At 39.3% G+C, this 20,413-nt stretch overlaps 1 protein-coding gene across 5 annotated transcripts in view; it reads right to left on the bottom strand.

Moving 5' to 3' along the window:
- SAMD12 (sterile alpha motif domain containing 12) overlaps nucleotides 1-20,413 on the bottom strand; it is a 170,412-nt gene that overhangs the window by 121,354 nt on the left and 28,645 nt on the right. For all 5 annotated transcript variants that reach the window (XM_061447822.1, XM_061447823.1, XM_061447826.1 and 2 more), the window contains exon 3: nucleotides 5,935-6,064. In XM_061447822.1, the coding sequence (XP_061303806.1) occupies nucleotides 5,935-6,064 (130 nt within the window). The remainder of the gene's footprint in view (nucleotides 1-5,934; nucleotides 6,065-20,413) is intronic.

The following is a 20,413-nucleotide window of genomic DNA, read 5'->3' as shown; positions in this document are numbered from 1 at the left end:
AGGTAGTTACAAGTGGAGAGAGCATACCAAGGAAAAGCAACCAGACCCAAGAAATACCCAGGAAACCAGGAAACAGCGTAAAACATTCATCAGCTACTTGCACAGCAGATCTCACACTGAGAATGGACCAGAAGCATGGAAACTGTTCATTCTGAATTTAGTCAATATAAAGGCAATAACATTGATATGTCATTCGCAAGCAAGGCCAAAAATGCCTCAATCACCCTTCAGCAGTTTCCCCACCCTATTAAACAGATAATAATATCACTTCTTCCCCAAAGGCTTTTAGGTAACAAATAATGGCATTAGACACTCCCCGCTGGTTTGTGCACAGAAGATGGCTCCACTGCACGACTAATTGACTTGATTTCTTCTTATGCACACAGGGCCTACTTCTCCTATACACAAGCAGCAACTTGGTTTAGCAATGAAGAGCAATGAAGATTGTCATAGAATCATAGAATAGAATAGTTAGGGTTGGAGAGGACCTTAAGATCATCCAGTTCCAACCCCCCTGCCATGGGCAGGGACACCTCACACTAAACCATGTCACCCAAGACTCCATCCAACCTGGCCTTGAACACTGTCAGGGGTGGATGTCATGGCAGCTAGTTAGAAAACATTCTCCTGTTCCAGATTTACAAACATGAAACAAACAACATAAAAGAGATGTCATTCTTCCACAGATTATCAAAAGCCAATTTATCTGAAAATTATCAACTATGTTGATACTTAAGTTACAACTTCCATGAAGTATTCAAGTGTTTCATTATCCCCTTCTCAACTGCAGATGAGCCTGGCCTGGTCATACCAGGTCTCTCATGAGCCATTACAGTTTTGCCTCTTGTTGTGGAAGTTCACTACATACTGCCTGAGCTATAATTTGACTGCAAAGCCAGACCCAGGAACCATTCCTAAAACACAAGAGATTACTTTAACGGAAAATTTTCTTTATCAATAAGGGGTTGAATAATGAAAATTAGATTTCCACTTTCCAACTATTTGGCTGTTCTAACTTCTTTCACTTCCATGTTATATAAACACATCCATTATATTACATTCCTTACATTACTGATATTATATTCATTATATTTCTGGTACTATTTTCTGTGCAAAAAGAAGAGTTGACACGTATTATGCAAACAGGAGCCTTATCCCAACACCCATCTCTCTTTGATATGTTCCACATGTTAAAAATTAAGAGCAGCCAAGTATGAAACAGGGAAAACTCTTTAGTCACTCACATTTTCCAACACGAGCAGCAGAGCTCCACAAAGAATGCTGCAAGTAAGTCTGACCTTACCCAGGCAGCAGAATAAAAGCTCTCTCCAGGGTGAAACAGTGATTTTATTTTGATTTTAAACACCAGATGGATGTAGTCAGGATTCATCTGACAGCCCACCAACCAACACTGCTGTTAAGATCTCACAGAAAAAGGAGGGGAAAATGGCATCAATAAGGACTGTGGGCAAGGCTGTCTTAAGCTTTGCACCATGGAGAAGGAAAGGGCTTCACAGAGATGGCTAGAGATGGAAATTGCTTCTACAATATCACTATCAGATGAACACTGCTTGGGAGGAGAGATCTATTGTGCTGAAAAGCACTGTCAAATGAAAAACAAGGAAGTCAACTAATATTTTATCGTAAATACCCTCCATTTGGACACAATGAAGGTTCCTTTCTGTTTCTACTAAAAACCTCTTCTTCTGTGAATAAATCAGATGCTTTCTCAGACATACGGCAGTGCTGTGGCATGCTTAAAACTTGCTACAGGTTTGAGACCAAACAGAGAAAAATGTGGTAATTAAAACTTTAATAATGTTTTAAAGGAGGCTAAAGTACTTCTTACGATACCTTGCCCTGACCCAGGACCTTCTTCACTTGGTACTAATCCTACACTTGCTCATAAAACCAGTCCTCTACCAACAACAAACAACCAAGAGGGCAGGCTGTGACCAGTTTATAAGGGACAAAGTCCAATAAAATAAGGAAAGGTGCCAGTGTGTGTAGTCTTCTGCCCTGTAGGATTTGTCAGAAGATTCTGGAGGACCCTGGGTCAGATAACACAGAGCGGGGTAGACACTGGGCTGCACACCTATGGAGATCATCTTACAGAAGAACTCATTTTGTTTCTTGCATCAGACCTCATATTAGGTGTGCTGTGTCACTGGCATGAGGGATGTATTGGATCAATGTGATACTCATCAGTAATGGAAGGATGAAGAATAATGAAGTTGGAATTACTTGTCAAGGGAGGGATTGGGAAGCAAGCAGTTGTTCCAAATGAAATGGACCTGTTAACAAGAAGACTTATCTGGCTCAAACAACATCCTTTATACACACATCACATCTTCATCTCTGTTGTACAGATGCCAAAACATGTATGAGGAAGATGAACACTATCAAGAGGTCACAACATGATGAACAAAGCCTCCTGGTTTTGGTCACCCTTGCTGCCTCAGAGGTAGGAATGAAACCCAGGCCTCTTGCGCTCTACTGCGCAGCTTTCATCCCCATGTCACTGCATTGGTTGCAGCACAAAACTCAGCTGAGTTCAATGAAACAAAGATCATAATTAAACTAAATATATGTCCTGGAAATCAGAAAACTCTCTGGCAATGCTTTGGTAAGAAAAAGAATCCCTTTCTCTCTATGGAGAGAGTAACTTAGACCTGAGGATTCAGTGTGCATCCTAAGAATATCAGAATAACCTGAAACAGAGCCAAGATTTCTCCAAATTCCAGTGTAGTATCTTAAACCATGAGACCGTCCCTACTCTGACATGCTCAACAACATGAACATTTCAGCTGATATGATGAACCCCTAACACCTGCAAAGATATTAGTGAAGTGAAAAAAAAAAAAATCCAATTTGGATTTAAAAGCAACTTTTTATATGAATTTCATAAAAAATATATGTCAACAGTTGATTTAATGGAAGCATCTTTAATGATGATTTAATGCAAGCAACTTTAGAGGTTATAGAGTTAGTCTGATTTTAAGGCTATTTGGAGCAGGTTTTCAGTGGCAGCTCATATTTAATTTTCCAAGGTGCCATTTGGTATTTAATGAATATGCAGAAGTTGTGGATCCGTCTAAAACTAAAAAGAGGTTTCCTTGAGTCCTGTTCCTTTCCTCCTTAAAAGTTTAATTTAAAAAGGCTTGAGTCCTTTCAAGGAGCTCCTATCAAATTCCTCCTCTTGGACCAAGGTACCTCTTGGGTATTACTTTGACAGAGTAAGGTTTATTTAATGATCATAGCATTAAAACCTCATGCATTGAAGACATCGGCACACTGGGAAACACTGCATTAAAAAAAGAGGTGAAGCAGGGTCTCTTTCTTTCCTTCCATTGTTCCAACAAATCATAGAATCATAGAATAGTTTGGGTTGGAAAGGACCTTAAAATCATCCAGTTCCAACCCTGCCTCCATGGGCAGGGACACCTCACACCAGACCATGTCGCTCAAGGCTCTGTCCAACCTGGCCTTGAACACTGCCAGGGATGGAGCATTCACAACTTCCTTGGGCAACCCATTCCAGTGCCTCACCACCCTCACAGTAAAGAACTTCCTCCTTATATCTAACCTGAACTTCCCCTGTTCCATTTAAACCCATTCCCCCTTGCCCTATCACTACAGTCCCTGATGAAGAGCCCCTTTCCAGTATCCTTGTAGGCCCCTTTCAGATATTGGAAGGCTGCTATAAGCAGCGTCCATATAAAATGCCACACTTCTCAACACCTGGTTAATAATTGCTAGATATGTTTGCCCAGGACTACTTTCCTGGCTGATGACCATGTCTTAGATTTCATCTTCAAATAAAGTTTAAATATCCTTTTCATGTCACTTTCTTCAAGTTCTTTTCCATCATATTTTTCCATATCAAAGCAACCTGTAAAGTCACTTCAATTCCTGAGAAATTTTCAACAATCACATCACCTTTCCATAGCCATATCTGGAAACAGTTACATGACCTTGGCTTAATCCATTACTTTCCATGCTCCTTTCATGCTCCTTTCACTTTTTTTGAGCCACAAATCCACTGTTCTATCCCCTTATTAGATTTCAAATAATTGGAGTCACAGCACTGGAAATATCTTCCCAAGTTATTGATTTCACTCATAATATTATCTCAATATACTTCTCTAAAATCTGTACAAACATTGATTGCCACTGAATTGAAGTAATTTTCTTCCCTGCAGACTTACTTTTCTAACACGTACTAATATTGTCCTTATACCTCTTTTGTGTAAAGTGAAAGACTCATCTTGATTCTTCTTTTTCATACAGGTCTGTAAAGTCCTAAGTTTTGCACATCGACACTGAAACTACAAGGTTTCCATCTATGTTTATGTTGAAATGAAAACAACTTTTTCTTCCTTTCAACTCCATTTCGGTGCCTTAATTTTATGAACAGAATACGATAGTAAAACAGTACACGAAAAATAGCTTCAGTTCTTTCTGGTAGCATTCTGGATGCTGTCAGCTCCATACACATGGGTGGAGGCACAGACCACACTCCTGTGGACTGCATTCAAAAGTTGATGACTTAAAGGAAATGGTCACAATGGGTATGTACTAGAACTCAGCACTTAGCAAACCAATATCTCTCACATGTGTGTACCCCTGTTCATGGCTACTTAGTAAACAAATATCAGTAGTTTAGTCTGACATGTTTGCAATCACTTCAGTTTTACCAGGAAGGAAAGAACATCTACAGGAATCGATGTAAACACCACAAGTACACGTATACAAACAGACACAGATTGAGACATACATCACATAGCATCACTTAGCATCACTTATGTTATGGTTAAGACTGAGATTTGTATGTGAAACTCAAATATCTGCTTGATATTAAATGGCTGAATGCCACCACTTCAGGGAACAAATTGGTGTTCCACATTAAACTTTTTACAGATTAATTAATGCCTAGACACGAGCAAAACCCTTTTAACTCCCAAGTTACATCTGTATTTATATTAATCCAGTTATTCTGCTAAACTGACATCTCTTCTAAGTGGTCAGCTAATATACCACTGCACTAAACTGAGTAGGCGTTAACAAGTGAAGCAGATAACAAAATCAGCATCAACTTCTAAAGTAAATAATAAAACACAATTATGTTTTTTAATATATGGTTCTACGACAAGACACAAGGTTCTGAAGGTCCCGCAGGTATTAGAGGCCCAAACCATAACAGAACAAACAAATGTTTTTTAGACTAGACAATAAAAGGGTTTACAAGTAGGAAGCCCCCATCCAATAGAAAGACTGCAAGAAAGAATGATTGTTTGTATTTCAGTTACGACTGGGACAGAAATCAGTTTCACTAGCTGGAAATAATGGTTTAGATTGATACTAGGAAAATAAAAACTTTAAGGACTGTAACATACTGGAATAGAGAGATGTAGAAATCTCCTCCATTGCCAATTGTCCAGAGCAAAGTTAGACAAAGGTCTGTCAGAAAGAACTTGCTGTACTGATCCTGCTTCAGACCTAGGGAGAGGCTCAGCTGGGTTTGCCTCCCATCTTATGTGTTAAGCACTCTAAGAAAATAATCTCAAGGTGAAACACCTCCATGAAAAAAACTCATTTGTTCTCATAAGATGTTTCTTAACGTCGTGGCCATGGGGAAGGGTATATTTATTTGGAATGAACAGGGTGTGGCCCTTACCCACATACAGACTGACTTCTTTCCTCATTATATTAACCCTGAGTAAGCTGAAATTCATCTTTAAGAGAGATGGAGAAATGACTTACCACATCCTACAAAAGCTGGTATATTCTCCCCTCACTCTATACCTAGCAACTGTCTAGTCATACAATCACAACAAGAAGCCCTCAGCACACAGTCACAATCTGAAAACAACAAAGTAAAACAATTTGCCATGTTTTAAGTAAGTAAAGTATTTCTGATAGTGCATACTTTACCAGTTATGTCGTGCTGTTTGAATGACTCACTGTAGATCTGATACTGATTAGGGCAATGTTTCTTCAGCCATTTGCAGACATCCTGCTGGGTCCATAATGCCACAGGCTTGGTCAGCTTCACAGTCCCAGACTAGAAACACAGAATGAAGATCAGAAATGATGTTCAGTCTGCACACAAGTTTCAGAAACACTAATCTGTGACATCCATACACAATATTAAAATAATAAATGTAAGACAGGAGCTGCTCTGACTGCAGATATCCAATAATCACTATCGCACAAGAGCCAGCTATTCAAATACATCATTCAGGAATCACAGCCATTTAAAGGTTCTTTAACATTATTTTGCATTGCATTCATATTCCTTGCATCACAGAAACATATTGCACTATGCCCTACTTAAGAGTTTAAAGAGTGGCCAACTCTGATTGTACCTGAGGGGCAATAGTTGCAGGCTTTGAAGTGTTCAGATTCACAAGAAGGATGTATGTTTGTGTCACAGGTTGGACATAACCATGGAAGACCAGGAGTATCCTCAGGCCAGGCAGGTTCCACAACTACAATTAGAAAAGATCTTGCAAAAAGCCCTTCGGCACAAACCAGCTTAAAGACTGGTGGTACCTGAGAAAAGGAGACTACATGCCAGTGAAGGCAAAGCTGGTGATACCAGTTCATACTGAGCATTTCAGTTGACACTGTTCCTAGTTTGGGTGATATTTACAAGCAGGTTTCATTTTTCTGCTTCCTTTTTACCTTTAACCCTCGTACGATCACCATTCTGTGAAATAAGTAGGACTCCTGCTTAAAACAGTCATTTCTTCATAAATAATACAAAAAGGCACTGTTCAATACTTTCCTGAAAATTCAGTTTTCCAGTAGTTTATCTGAACAAATAGAGTAACAGTTGATATATAAAACATTCATAAATTAAGTCAATTGCATTATCATAAAGCCACATTTCATTCAATCAAACAATTCACCTTTGCACATACACTTTTTTTAACCATATAAAAATGCTGCGTTCTAGGCAACCTGAACTGCAGGGATTTAAAGCCTCTTGTCCAAGTATGCAAAACAATATAATAAAGAAAATAATATTCAGAGTGATTTCATCTTTTTCTTTGCAACACAATCTGCCCAGGAGACTAAGAAAATCTGAAGTAGATGGGTAGTTCTTACAAACAGTATTGGACATTGCCAAGGTAAGTGCATGTGAACACCGTTTACTTCATTATTCTGTCAAGGAATTGAGTCTATGAAATAAAATCAAAGTCTGTTCCCACACTGTGCATGCAGAATACCTGTCCTCCAGCTCCTTCATGGTGTAGATGGTTCGAGATAAGTTTTTCTGTGCAGATCTGAGGTGAAGGTGGATGTCACCTCAACCATTCTTCTCCATTAGAACTCATGGCAGATTCCCTTGATATTGCCAGCCAGGGTTTATCCCAGCATTTACACAGATATACTTTGTCAGACAGACCTTTTCAAAGTTGCTTTGAAACTTTTCATTACTAGAAGCCCAAAGGACCAAAGCAGTTTTAAGCTTATGCTTTGCATACCCTATTAAGTCCATAAAGAACATCATGCAAAGATATTAAGTTAGAGCCAGGGAGTATGGCAGCACTAAAGTTCCAACAGGCAAACATGTCTTGAATTCTTGTCCATTTTTTCCTATCTCTTTTTCATTGCCTGCGTAGAAGTGTAATAAGGGTAGAAGTTAAATAAACAGCAGGAAAATTCTAGTTGGATATATAATACAATGCATATCCCTTAGCTCAGCTTTTTTTGTTTTGAACGAAAATACCCTCACTGGTAACATGAATCCTGTTTCAAAGACAGAAATAGACACCATGCACAAACCCACCCCAAATAATCGATCTTCATCTTTTGCTACCACACACCAACCTGCAGCAAGCAGATGCCAGACAGACTTGGGGTCCACAAAAAAAGAGCCTTCAAAAGGTGTTGATGGTGCATTATAACCAGGACAGTGTGTGCTTTACCACTGTCCTTTCTGAGAAGCACATTTGTCTACTGCACATACAGAAACCTGCCCTGGACACTGCACAAGTCTGGAAAAGGGGTAACCTCTGTAGGGAGAGCAAGTGCCCTGTAACTGTTCTTCACGCACCTCGGAAGATCAAAGGCTCTTCTTTGAACTTCTCTAGCCTACGTGTTACTGCTATTTGAATCAAAGAAACTGAATTTCAAAGAAGGGCCCAATAATACGGTATCATTTCACTGATTTTTATTACACACATATATAAATGCATGTCCTTCACAAACACATCAAAGAAAAAAAAACAGGTGAAAATAGCCGTAACACAAGTAGTCTGTCTGATTTCAGAGAAATCCTGGAACAACAGGGTCAAGACTTCACTGTCTATCTTTATGTTGAGTTACGCCTTAAATTTAAAGCTATATCTTGAGCAGTGGAATTTTTGAAGACTAGAGGGAAGTCTGTCAGCCCTGGAAAAATAAACTGTTAATGGCTTTTCTGGTACATCATAAAAATATTTAAATTACAAATATTTGCATACAAATATATATAGCTAGCTATAGATTTATGAGCTATTTATTCCTAGCTGAAAGTACACAAATAGTGCCAATGTTTGTTTTAACTAAGAAGCTGCTCTTTTCAGTTCAGCAACTATTCTCCTCTTAAAGGTTTAAGCACCATCATGTTAAATGAACGAGTTTATTAGCAATTACAAGACAAAATTAACACTTCCCTCTGTGCCTGCAGAACTGAAAGGCAGCTTCAAATCTAACTATCACATTGTACAATATACAGATCACTGCACAGCAAACATATATGCTTATTTTTACCATCCAATATTCAGAATGGTGATTGAAGCATGTTTTGACTTAAACTTGTAACTGTGCAGTCCAAAAAAAGACATCTTTACATTGACACCATCAAGTGTTATGTTTCATTTTCTAATTCATAAGGACTTGATGAGATAGAGGAATACAGGGGTTTTAAAGCAATGGCTATAAAAAGTACATTGTTGCCGCTTTCATTTTTGGAACATCATATCCAAAATATTTTCCAACCAGATGCTCTCATTGAAAGGCTGTTAAAAATGATGCTTCCCTTCCACAAAATTCATTTTTTAATTTCTTCCCTGATCTAAAGCTAGATCTTATACAAAAAAAAATCCCAGCAAACCAGGGAAAATTACCCTCACCATAAACATACCTACCAAATGAGTCCCCTGCCACTAACTATATCTATACACTAGATAGACAAGTGGAAAACATATTATGCTTTACTTGATTTCTGTTTACTAGCTCAGTCAAATAATAGGCCCAGACTGATTAAAATAAAATAATATATGTTTTTAAAAGAAAAGTGATCTTTGGATTAGCCTTCATTTTCCTGACATCAACTCATCCTAAAAACCACCCTTTGCTGGCAACACCTTAGTAGTTTAAATCCTGCCAAATGCTGCACTATCTATCTCGTGTGCCAGATATAGATCTCATGAGAATAAAAATCTTCAGTATTCTGTTCTTTGCTTCTATATTTGAAGGAAAACCTGTTTCTTCAGGACTCTTTTGTCAAGCTCTTTCTTCTAAATTGCCTGAGCCCAGTTTTTGCTGTATCTCTAACTACAAAAATTACTCAAGAAAAAAAATTAGCATATTTAATATATGACACAATTTCATGCTCTCTTTGTTCCATGGTGCAGACCAAGACAGTATGTAAAATCACCAACTCAAGACTAAATAAATAAATAAATAAATCAGGCCTACAGCCTGCGCAGTACTAGGGAATGCATTCCAGTGTTCAGGATAGCATTAGCTCTGAAGTCCTGCAATGACATAGTTATCTCTTCAGCCTTCCAGGTGCAGTTCAGCAAACCTGCCATTTTTGAAGGTCAGTTAATTCACCAGAATTTCTTTGTCTTTACTGTGTGTTACTCCATAAGAAAGGCTTCTGTACTTTTGAGTGATGGAGGATTCAATCTCATTATTAAAACTACTTCACATATTATGAGCCAAGGTTTTCTTTCAAGAATTTCTCCAAGCCAAACATTTTGTGCATCTGCTCAGATTACAAAACCCAGGGATTGTGAAGATCAGGGTCCTCAGTCAAACAGGGCTGCTGGAAGAAGGCAGCCTGAGACCATCTGTAACATGCAATTTGCCATCCCATAAGCAAAGCCAATGCATATTTATATTCAAATTTATACAATGTGTGACCCTACAGTTTCTGCCTAAAAACTTCTCACTTGTATGAAAGAGAGATGGATAAAAGAGGTGGTGATCAAAGTTATTAAGGCAGATTCTGCTTCAACACACATCACGAGAGACTCTGATGTGGGTTTACAGTTTAACCAGAAAAAGACAAGGCAGGACAAATTTTGTTGTAGCTGGTCAAAGGACATCAGCAAGGCAAGGCTGCAATGGAGCTCTGCGCACTGTGTTTCAGACACAAAGAAACCTTCACATGGAGTAGACATGGAGTACAACTCTCAGTTTTGAACCATTATGTTAACCTCAGTAGGTAGCCTGAGAGAAAAGAGGGCTGATAGCTGCAACGGGAGGTATGGAAAGAGAAAAGGAAAGAAGTAATAAGGTCAATGCCACCTAGTAGGGACAGAGAATGAGATGGGTGGCTGCCATCCCTAGAATGAGTCAAAGTCAGCTGGGGCAGGAAACATTAAAATGTGTCAGAAAACCACTGATGTGTCTGTGATCAGAGAGAGAGACTGGCAGAAAGAAGTGGGATCACTTCATGCATGAAGCTGAGAAGGAAATACTTGTTAAAGCAAAGCATAACGTCTTCTGCAAGCAAACTATAAAGGGCCAATGACATATTTAAAAATTAGAAAAAATAAAATTGTATGTGTATCTGATATAGATACATACAGCAGAGAACTGAAACTGCGCAGCTCCAAAAGGTAAGTTATTGTCAAATCTTTCAGGCTGCTCTGAAAGCAAGACTAACAGCATCACCTTCAGCATTTGTGACAAGGAGCAGCAGGAGCAGCAATACTCAGTAAGGATTTCAAAAGCACAGTTTATTTATTTTTAAAAATGCTGGGTTATATTTCTAAAACTGAGAAAATAAGACTCTTTTTCATGTATTTCAAATTACTTTTCCACCATTAAACTGCCTATATAGAATTCAGAATCAAAGACTAACATAAAAGCTAGTTTCAGTTCTGGAAAGAAGAAATGAGGCAGGCTTACGAATCTGGTTTTATATGATATCCTAAAATATTGAAGAATCTGGAAAGGACACATTTTGGTTGTGAAATACACTTTCTCAGACAGTCATACTTGGAAGATTTTTCCAGCGAAGACTGAAGAAAATTACAATAGTAAGCAGACAGCTCATAAAACCACCGAAACCTCCGCTGTGTTGGGTTCCCATCTGTGTTACTGACAATTCTAATACTAAGAAGAAGTAAAAATGACAAACCAAAGGAAATGTGCCTATTTAAAATTTAAAAACAAACAAACAAAACCCCACAAGGAAATGACTCTGAGACACTTTCCCTTTTATGTTGATAAGGGATCGAATGTTTAAAACTTTAATTGGATGGGAAATCCAAACCGTCACATTCTAATTTATTACTTAAGTCACTTTGAAAAGAAAATCAGTATGGCAAATAAAATATATTAAAATAAAATCACTGCAGTTTAGTTTAAAGCACACTTTAAGGGCCATCTTAGCAGCAGCTTTGGTTTAGCCAAGACATAAACCCTAATGCCACTGAGGAAGGATCAAAAAAGAGACACTATAGCAGCTATCGTGCAAGTCATACCCCAATGACTGATCAACACACAATATCCAATTTGAATAGGAACTAGAGACATGGGAGACCCTCCAAGACTCCCAAGTTGTGCTGGAAGCATGGTCAGCCAGCACTTTGCATTCCCTGAGTTGCAAGCTTAAGGTCTCACATCTCAGTTCCAAACTTCCTTGCTCCACATGTCAAGAAGCAAAATGCAACTGGCTGGCCTAATCTGCTGAGCATAGCAGAGTGTCATATAATGGTGTCATGAGCAAGACTTGGAGACTGTGCAGCTCCCAGGGCTCTAACATCCATTAACACAGCCTAATGCTGAAAGCATGCTGCCTGAAAGAGCATCCAGCCCACATCTCAGCCCTACCTCCATCACTGCCATCCGTGTTGTCCCTCCTTCCTTGGTCTGGTCCACTGGCACATGGCCACACCATGCTGCCTAGCATCAGGGTCCCCATATGGGATCCCACAGAAGACAAGTTACAAGTACACACAAGAGGGAGTTGTTTCTTACCACTGGTCAGCAGAAGGATTGCAGTAGACCTATAATACCTTCTGGTTCCCCTAAATCCACATTCTCAGACTATACTGTTTTTTTAAGAGAAACAACTCAGTTCAGCCAGCTCACTGTGTCTCACAGCAGCACAAATGAAGTGCAGACAAGGTGCCAGAGGCCCCAGAAGAACATCCCCACTTAGTCAAAGCTAAGTCAAACATTCCTGAAGCCCAAGGAGAGATGTGAACTGGACCTGCAGAGAGATCACTGCCCTCAATTCAGCCACTGAACAGATGAGGATGGTCCTCTGACATCACTGGGGAGAAGGGAGCACAAGTGCAGGGTTCTGAGCTCAAAGTGAATAGCGCTGGGTCAGCCCTTTCCGGGAAGGACCAGGAAGGGGAAAAGCTGGAGCCTGGCAGAGAAGCCATGGAAGGTGCAGAAGTGGAAAAGGTCCCATAAAGTTGATTTGCTATTCCTATACTCCTACGTTCTTGAGGAAAAGGAAATGAACAAATGCCACTTCTAGGAGGGTCTCCCCAGCAGCAGTGGGCCACAGCCTCCCACCTCTCTGACTCTCTTCACCTCTTTGTTGTGCCAAGGGCCAGCTCAGCCACAGGATTCTTTTTGTTGCCTCCACCGGACTGCTGTAAATTACCATCCCTCCCAAAAGTCTGCTCTAGCAGAGCTTAAAGCCAGCTCTGCACAAGCAGAAACTTCTACCCCAGTGCCCCAAATCAGTGTAGCACTACCACTTGGTCAAAGAACACTGAACAAAGACGGAGGTTCTACCTGGCTTTCAAGCCCTAGGACTGACCCAATCCAGTACGTTCTGTACCACTGCCACACGCTTAGGAGTACTACAGACATACTGAAAAGTGAGGGGGAAAAGAAACAAATTATCAAAACCAATGATATTGATCTGGAAAGTAAAAAGAGTGAGTTAACTCCCTCTTAAGGCTGTCAGAAGTAACACAACCAACAGGAAGGGATAAAAGTTGTCCAAAAAATATCACTGAGCATTATCCTGATTGGGATAAAGGCACTATCAAAATAACAAGCAAAGATAAATAAGGTGACATATTTCCTACGAGAGTACTCTCTTTCAACGAGATACCGTATTCTGAAAGTAAGAATCATGACTGGCAGGTGCTGGTGTTGATATGAGTGGCAGTGGCACTATCAGCAAATTGTGAAGAACTGAAGTGTCAGGATGAGAAGGGAAAAGACAGAGCACTCCTCAGCACTGTCAAGAAGCTTGCCTGACATGATTCTAATTGCTATCAGAAGTCCTGAAAGCCACAACCAGGACAAACAGGCCAACAATGCTTAAAAAAAAATCAAAAGTAGGGCCAGGAGCACAGTCACTTTTTTGACAGCCAAATCCAGATCAAAAAGTGTAATGCTTAAAAATTCACTTCATCTGAAAACACTGCATTTCTAATCTTGCCAAACTAAAGATCCATTTCACTCAGTGCAGAAGATTCCTTCCAGTCTGAAAATTAAATACTTGCTTTTGGATATCTTCAGAGAAAATGTGGAGAGGGAAAGTTGGTCTGTCAGGGTGAGGGTTCCTACTTCACAAGATATATCAACTGTTTGATACTTCTTCATTGATGTGGCTTTGATTCCCCTTCACTACCTGAGACAACTCAAACCTGCCCAAGTCTGGGCTCTAAACCATCACTATCTTGTGTCACAAATTACAGCCTTCCCATTTACTTGGGAAAATCCTCCTGCCTGACAAACAGAAACGTACTCTGTATCTTGCATGGATCTGGAGAATGGATGATTTCTGTTGACACGGCAGGTGCTCTACTAGCATGCCTTGTGCAGCTATGAAGATAAAAGCTTCCTCCTTAAACCTCTCTAGCCTGCTTGTGACCACTATTGAGTCAAAGAACAAACAGAATTAATTTCAATTAACAGCCCTGTATTAACAGCAACTTACAAGTAATTAACTAAACTTTATTACAAGCACATACTCTTTATTGCACTTAACCATCTACTAAAGTGAGAATAAAAGTGCCAGACACCCACCCTCCACATGCCACACATAACTTGCGGGTTAGCTCATCTTCTATCCTGCCTTAAGTAAAAGAGCTAAAAACTTAAAGATGTGAAGGCCAGCACAAAGCTTAGATTTTGTACTTGCAAATTCAGTAATAAGAGTTAAAGGAAGTTTCTCAGCTTGTATGTGTTTTGTGGATCATGAGAATGCTTCTGACTCATAAGCACATATATTTGGTGATGCCTTATCAGCGATTCTTCAGCCAAGGGATTATATCAAAAGCAGCTCAATTATCAATAGTTAGCAATAAGAAGCACAGAACAGACTTCCTTGAAGTGAGAAGTAGACAGGACCATGACTGTGTGACATGTACCTGGTTTATATTCACATTATCCATTCTGACATGGATATGAATTGTGTCAATTAAAAATTTTGGCATGTAGCTGAATGGTAGAATTTTCTAAGGCTTATAAAATTGAATCTTCTTTATTAGGAATACTACTACAGTGCAAATGGGTCTTTATTTAATGGGAGGGGAAAAATAAAAAGAGGTTGTACATTGCAGTATGCTGGTCTTTCCAGAGATTTCAGGTAACAGTAGGAACAAAACATAAAAGTGTATCTAAAATTCTAAGTCCTTCTCCTTACAAATTTAATTAAAGAAAAAAAATTATCTTCCTTACGCTTCTAAATATTCAGGATATTCTAATAAATTGGTTATTCAAATACTAATACTAGGCTAAACCTAATCTCAGAAACATGTACCTAACACTGTCAGTGGTGGTTATGAGGTTACTGGCAACATGTTTTTCAAAGAAAAACATATCTATGGCATAATATTGCTTTTGCCAAGAGTTACCTTTCTCTGTAGGAGTTGTCATTAATGATACTGGCACAATTCTTTTATTCTTAGGCTTCACTGACATAATAAATCTGTCCAGCACAGACCACACCTAGATCCTTCCATTGCTAATTACAGTGTTCTGTCAAGAAGATACTCAACATGTCACAGCCTAGGGCTTCAGAATCAGATGTGTGCTTTTTTTAATCGCTGCTGCATGTCAGAGGTGAAGAGTACAGTCCATTTTTTTATCTTAAAGACAAGGACAGTGAAGCATTTCTATATGAGAATAGCCATAAAAGAAACTGTTACTTCAGCATTAGTAGGCAGTGAGGTTAATTTGACCATCAGCTCAACAACAGTACATTTGTACAAGGAGAATGTCTAACATCCTGAGAGGCTCTTAATCCTTATTAAATAATGACAGGTTGCTTTCTTACAAGGTTTACTCCTTCCGATTGAATCACATTTTTGGCACCTTTGTTTCCAGCAGATGTGCCAATTAAGAGGCTCGTACTGTAAGAAGTAGTATAACCTTTCCATGCCAACTCGCAGTCTTTATGGATAGGCTCATTCATATGCAGAAGGCAAGTGCAGCAGCCAAAGCATTTTATATCCCAACAGCAATCAAAGTTTTCTAGATATCTTTGCCAGTTGACTCTTAACTATGTTCTCTTGAGCCAAATACATTTTGAGGAGAACAACTTTATAGGCCAGACGTGTACATGAGTATGAATAAGGTCAGGTCTCCGAGCCTCAGCTGACAGATCAACCTCTTGCTTCCCAATGAGACACTGCTTCCACTTCCAGCAAAATCAGGAGAAAAAAGGCAAGTGTTGCTAGAAGAGGCAGACAAGCCCAGCTATCTGATTCATGCAATAGCATTGCAATGCCTGTGTAGAAGGTCATAATGGATTTCTCAAGTAAATATCTAGAAGGCAGATAAACTACTTATTTTTCAAAACAAGCAGGACATTTCTGACGTCAATGTCATTTCTTCCTGATTACTTCTGAGAAACTAGCCTTCTCTCCCTAATAAGGGAATTCCTGTATTTGCTTATTATCCCTATGAAGTCCTATATTCATAAAAACTGTACTACAATGCCCTTTTATGCTCTTCATTAGAGAAAGCAAAAAGCCTTAAACTGAGATTCATGACAGCCAGCCCCTCCTGGCTAGGAAGCAGCCCGAGTTAGCAAACAAAGAGATACAGAAAACGCCACAGTGCACAAGTGCCATATTCATATCAAGGCCAGCCCAAGCCAAAGGGACACATCTCCTCTCACTCACAGGAAGCATCTCTTGTAGTACAGCAAGTAAACTTGAAAGCAAATGAAAGGTCAGAAGCTTGTCCTTATTTAAAAGGAAACAGAAGGATGTGGCAGCAACAGAGTCCCTGCTCAAAACCCTGGAGATTTAGAGCTATAAACCCCACATAGATGGTATCTCCTAGATCAGGCCATTAGTGGCCTGGGAATTCTCCAGGCACATCCCAGCAGGCATCAAGGAAGCTAAGTAGGGGAGAAACACCAATCAAGTGAAGATTTACATCTCTGGTTCCAGCCAAAATGTCCCAGCAACATCTTCCTGGGGAAGGCAGCTGTGAGACATCCCTAGAAACATGAAGTTGAGATTTTCAACAAAAATATTATGCCCTTCTGACCTCAATTTTAGAAACTTGGGTCGTAAGGAGATGAATGTGAAAGAAAAGCTGAGAGAAGGTAAATTGAGCATTGTGAGGATTGATATTAATCTGCTTTAATGTGTGGAGTACATACAATATATATCCTTTCTGGAGAGAAATCTGTGAAGGGATATCTAAATCAATGTGCTGGGAAGACAAACTGGCCCTGAATAAGAACTAGAAATATTTTAATTACATTTCTGAAAGGAACTCTATTCCCTACTCTTTCTCGGATCATTTGCTTGCGGTTTAAGATTACATGAAAAATTCACGCTAATCCTTCAGTTTCTGTTTGCAGAAAGACCAGGAGTGTCAGGCAGTGAACAGCAGGCAGTTCTCAAGATTCACTCCAGGGGCAAATTCACCTCGCAAGCCAAAATTTAACTCTTGGTTAAATAGATGATGTTCTATACACACACCACTGCATAAAGACACAGGTAACTTTAAGCATCTCAGATTCCTCTTAGGTCTGCCGTGCTGTTCTGCTGCCCAGATCAGGGCTTTTGTGTCAACAGCAGCCCTTGGCAAGTGATATTTTTAGACAATTAACACATTCAAATTTTTCCTCCAGAGCTGGCATGTTTTCTGAATAATAAAAAAATGCAGGCAGGTCCAAAAATACTTCAAACACATTAACAAGGAAATCTTCATCTTTATGCAGGTTTTTATATCCATCCAGCTACCGATGAAGAAATGACTCCAGGTAAAACTCACAATTGCATTGATTCATGTAAGTCCTTTCTAAGAAGCATTACATTTAAAACCAAACTAATTCCTATCTATCCAGAAACAGCAGGTAAAACTGCAAAGTTCATATGCAAAAGAAAACTTAAGAACTGCAAATGATTTGCCAAATCTGCTTTGTGGGTTTATTTTAGACCACATTACTGCAGTGTCTTACAGGTCAAACTGAATTAGTCTGATACATATTCTCCAATCCATGATGTTTATTCAAGGTTTTTATGTTGGAAACTTCTGAAATTGTCCATGTTCAAAACAATACACATTCACAAGCAAAAGTTGTTGAAAAAAGACTTAAGGATAAAGGATGTTTCAAAGAAACCCAGTCAACTCCCCCCCCCCCTTTCTTCTTGGCAGGCCCTCAAAGCCTCCATTTTCTAATCTCCCAGATGTCAGAATTCAGAGAAATGAACTGTTAAGGAATGTTACCAGACCTTTTACATGAAAACACAGCCAAACACAGGCAGCATGAGTAAATAGCTGATATAAAGAGCACCATCTACTGACAGGCAGCACTTTGACAGACCCAGACAGTTCTGCAAGGCGCTGCATGGGGCTTCCAGATAATCTAGTGTTTAAGAAATTCTGCTTTCTCCCAGAGATGTTCAGTACTTGTCAGATTTCCTTCCCCACCTGCCCAGTCTCTTCTGTGTGATTTAACCTCTTCTGCTCACGGCTCACAAGACAGCCCGTTCGCTCCAAGATGCAGTGGCACAGCTCTAGTAGGCAGCCCCCACTTTCTTCCCAGTTCTGTCCCATTTCACTTTGTCACTGAAGCTTCCCACATGGAGCCACTCCTCCCTTGTACATAGCTGCTATTGGCACCATTTTACAGTTACAAATAAACATTTTATCACCAGCTGTTTATGAGGACATGTTTCCAACAAGGATTTTCCACCGAAGTCAAACACTTGAACTGTCCCTTGATGAGATGCAGTCATCTCATGATGACTGAAAACGTCAAGGTTTATTTCATGAGATGAAATACCCTTCTATGTTCTCACAAAAGAGATCATATGAAGGTGGAGGTTTCTTACTCACTTTTACCCTACTGCTGTTTTATGTCTTTGAACACAATACTTGTATTATTTTATCACACAAAATTATTAGCAGGTACACATAGGAAACGGCTGTTTCCCAAGAGACACGAAAATATGATCAATATACACAGATTCTCTTGGCTAGTATAATCAGAAATAACCTTAAAAATGCTATTTAATACCTTGATCACTTCTAAACCCAGGCATAATACACAGTAGAAATGCACTGAACTATTATGGCACATCATTAGAAAGCACTTGCTAGTACTGTCATATTGCATAAGATTTGTGTCACAACACAATAAGAGCTACCTTATTTTTTATACATGCTTGGAGAGAATAAAAATAGTAAATTTGAACAACTTTCCTAATAAATTGGTCAAAATTCAGTGGTGCTAAAAGGCCTTCAGCAACAAACATAAGAACCACTTGTGATAATTTCTATTGAAAGTGAAAGAAGAAATACTGATGTACAGTTTGTGCATTGCATTGCTTCACTGATTAAAACATCAATAACGTATCTAAGCTCATGACTTATATTTTTACATTTTGTGCAGATTCCAAAGGTCAATGAAACTCCATTTACTGTTTTTATACAATAATCCTTGTAAATCTATTTAGAATAGGATTGAAAGAGAAACAACTGATAGGAGTTTTGCTAAGGGTGAGGCTGTAGTCAATCTGTATATACATGTGGCAGATTGATACCCATTAATAAAAGTATGAAAGGAAAATTCTAATAGGTAGGAAAGTTTCAAGTTCTACCTTGTTTTATAGCCATACTTGCTGTGTCAGCACAGCAGTTTTATTCTTCTAGTGTATTTGTATGCAGCAGTAATAATTTTCTGTTTTCACCTCTTCCTCAATTCTAAGATTTATAAATACAGTGGGATATTCAGACTCATCCTAGAAATTACTCTTCCTTTGCACTGTATTTCATCCTCTGCAGTCAAATTCCCTTTTGCTGCACATACTCAACTACTTTGCCTGATCTTCATCATCCACCTACTATCCCTACAGCCTCTGCCTTCCTCATCTTTTTCTTTGACCATTTGAGCTCAATAATATATCCCAGGCTATGAGATGTATAATTTCACTGCTCCCCATTATATTGTCCAAGTAATTATAGCAGTGGATGCAGAGAACTGCTACATTTCTCTTAACCAAAAACGTCTGAATCTCCTGTTTCACTGTAAGATCACCTAATTCTCATTTCTTACACATTAGAACAAACTGAAGCATTTGATAAAGCTGGTGAAGTGGTGTAGAATTAAAACACATTTGGTTATGAATGTTACCACTCTCCTGTTCCTCCTCATTTGATTCAGTCTCTCCCTAGCTCTATTTAGACTGCACTTCCACAGACCTCTCTCTCTGCAGCAAAGCAATACTCTCCCTAACTACTGCCAGCATGGCAAAGTGATTAAAATAAGCCAAATTAACAGGGAAATGTTGCCAAGGGGGACAGTTCTCACTGGTTGCTCTTGACCAACTAGTACAGAGTGCTCTATCACTAATAAAAGTCAGAGTGAGATAATTCAGGTGGATGATAAATTGATCAACTCGCTGAAGTCAAAGAACTGAGCAGTCAATTAGAGAAAGCAGGGGCTGGTGACTGAACCATGCTGCAGGAAATCCACCACTGAATGAGGTTCTCTATCATCAGCTCAATTCAGCTGGGACACACTCACGCTTCCACTCAATCCATCCTGCCCTTTTCCAACATGGTAGAAGTCTGTAAGATCCTTAAGGGAACCAGGTTTGAAAACCCTGGTCAGGGAGGAACACAACCATGGAGAGGGGCATGGGAGGAAGAAGGTAATGAACATGAAAAGAATTAAATGAGAATTTCATCAACAATGACCTGGTTTTATTTGCCATTATTGTAGCATGTATAGAGGAGC

The sequence above is a fragment of the Pezoporus flaviventris genome, unplaced genomic scaffold, assembly GCF_033815535.1.
Source record: "Pezoporus flaviventris isolate CSIRO_AGI_PZ_B2104156 unplaced genomic scaffold, CSIRO_AGI_Pfla_v1 ptg000007l, whole genome shotgun sequence".
NCBI classification, from domain to species: Eukaryota; Metazoa; Chordata; class Aves; order Psittaciformes; family Psittacidae; genus Pezoporus; species Pezoporus flaviventris.
This window is presented reverse-complemented; position numbering and strand designations above follow the sequence as displayed.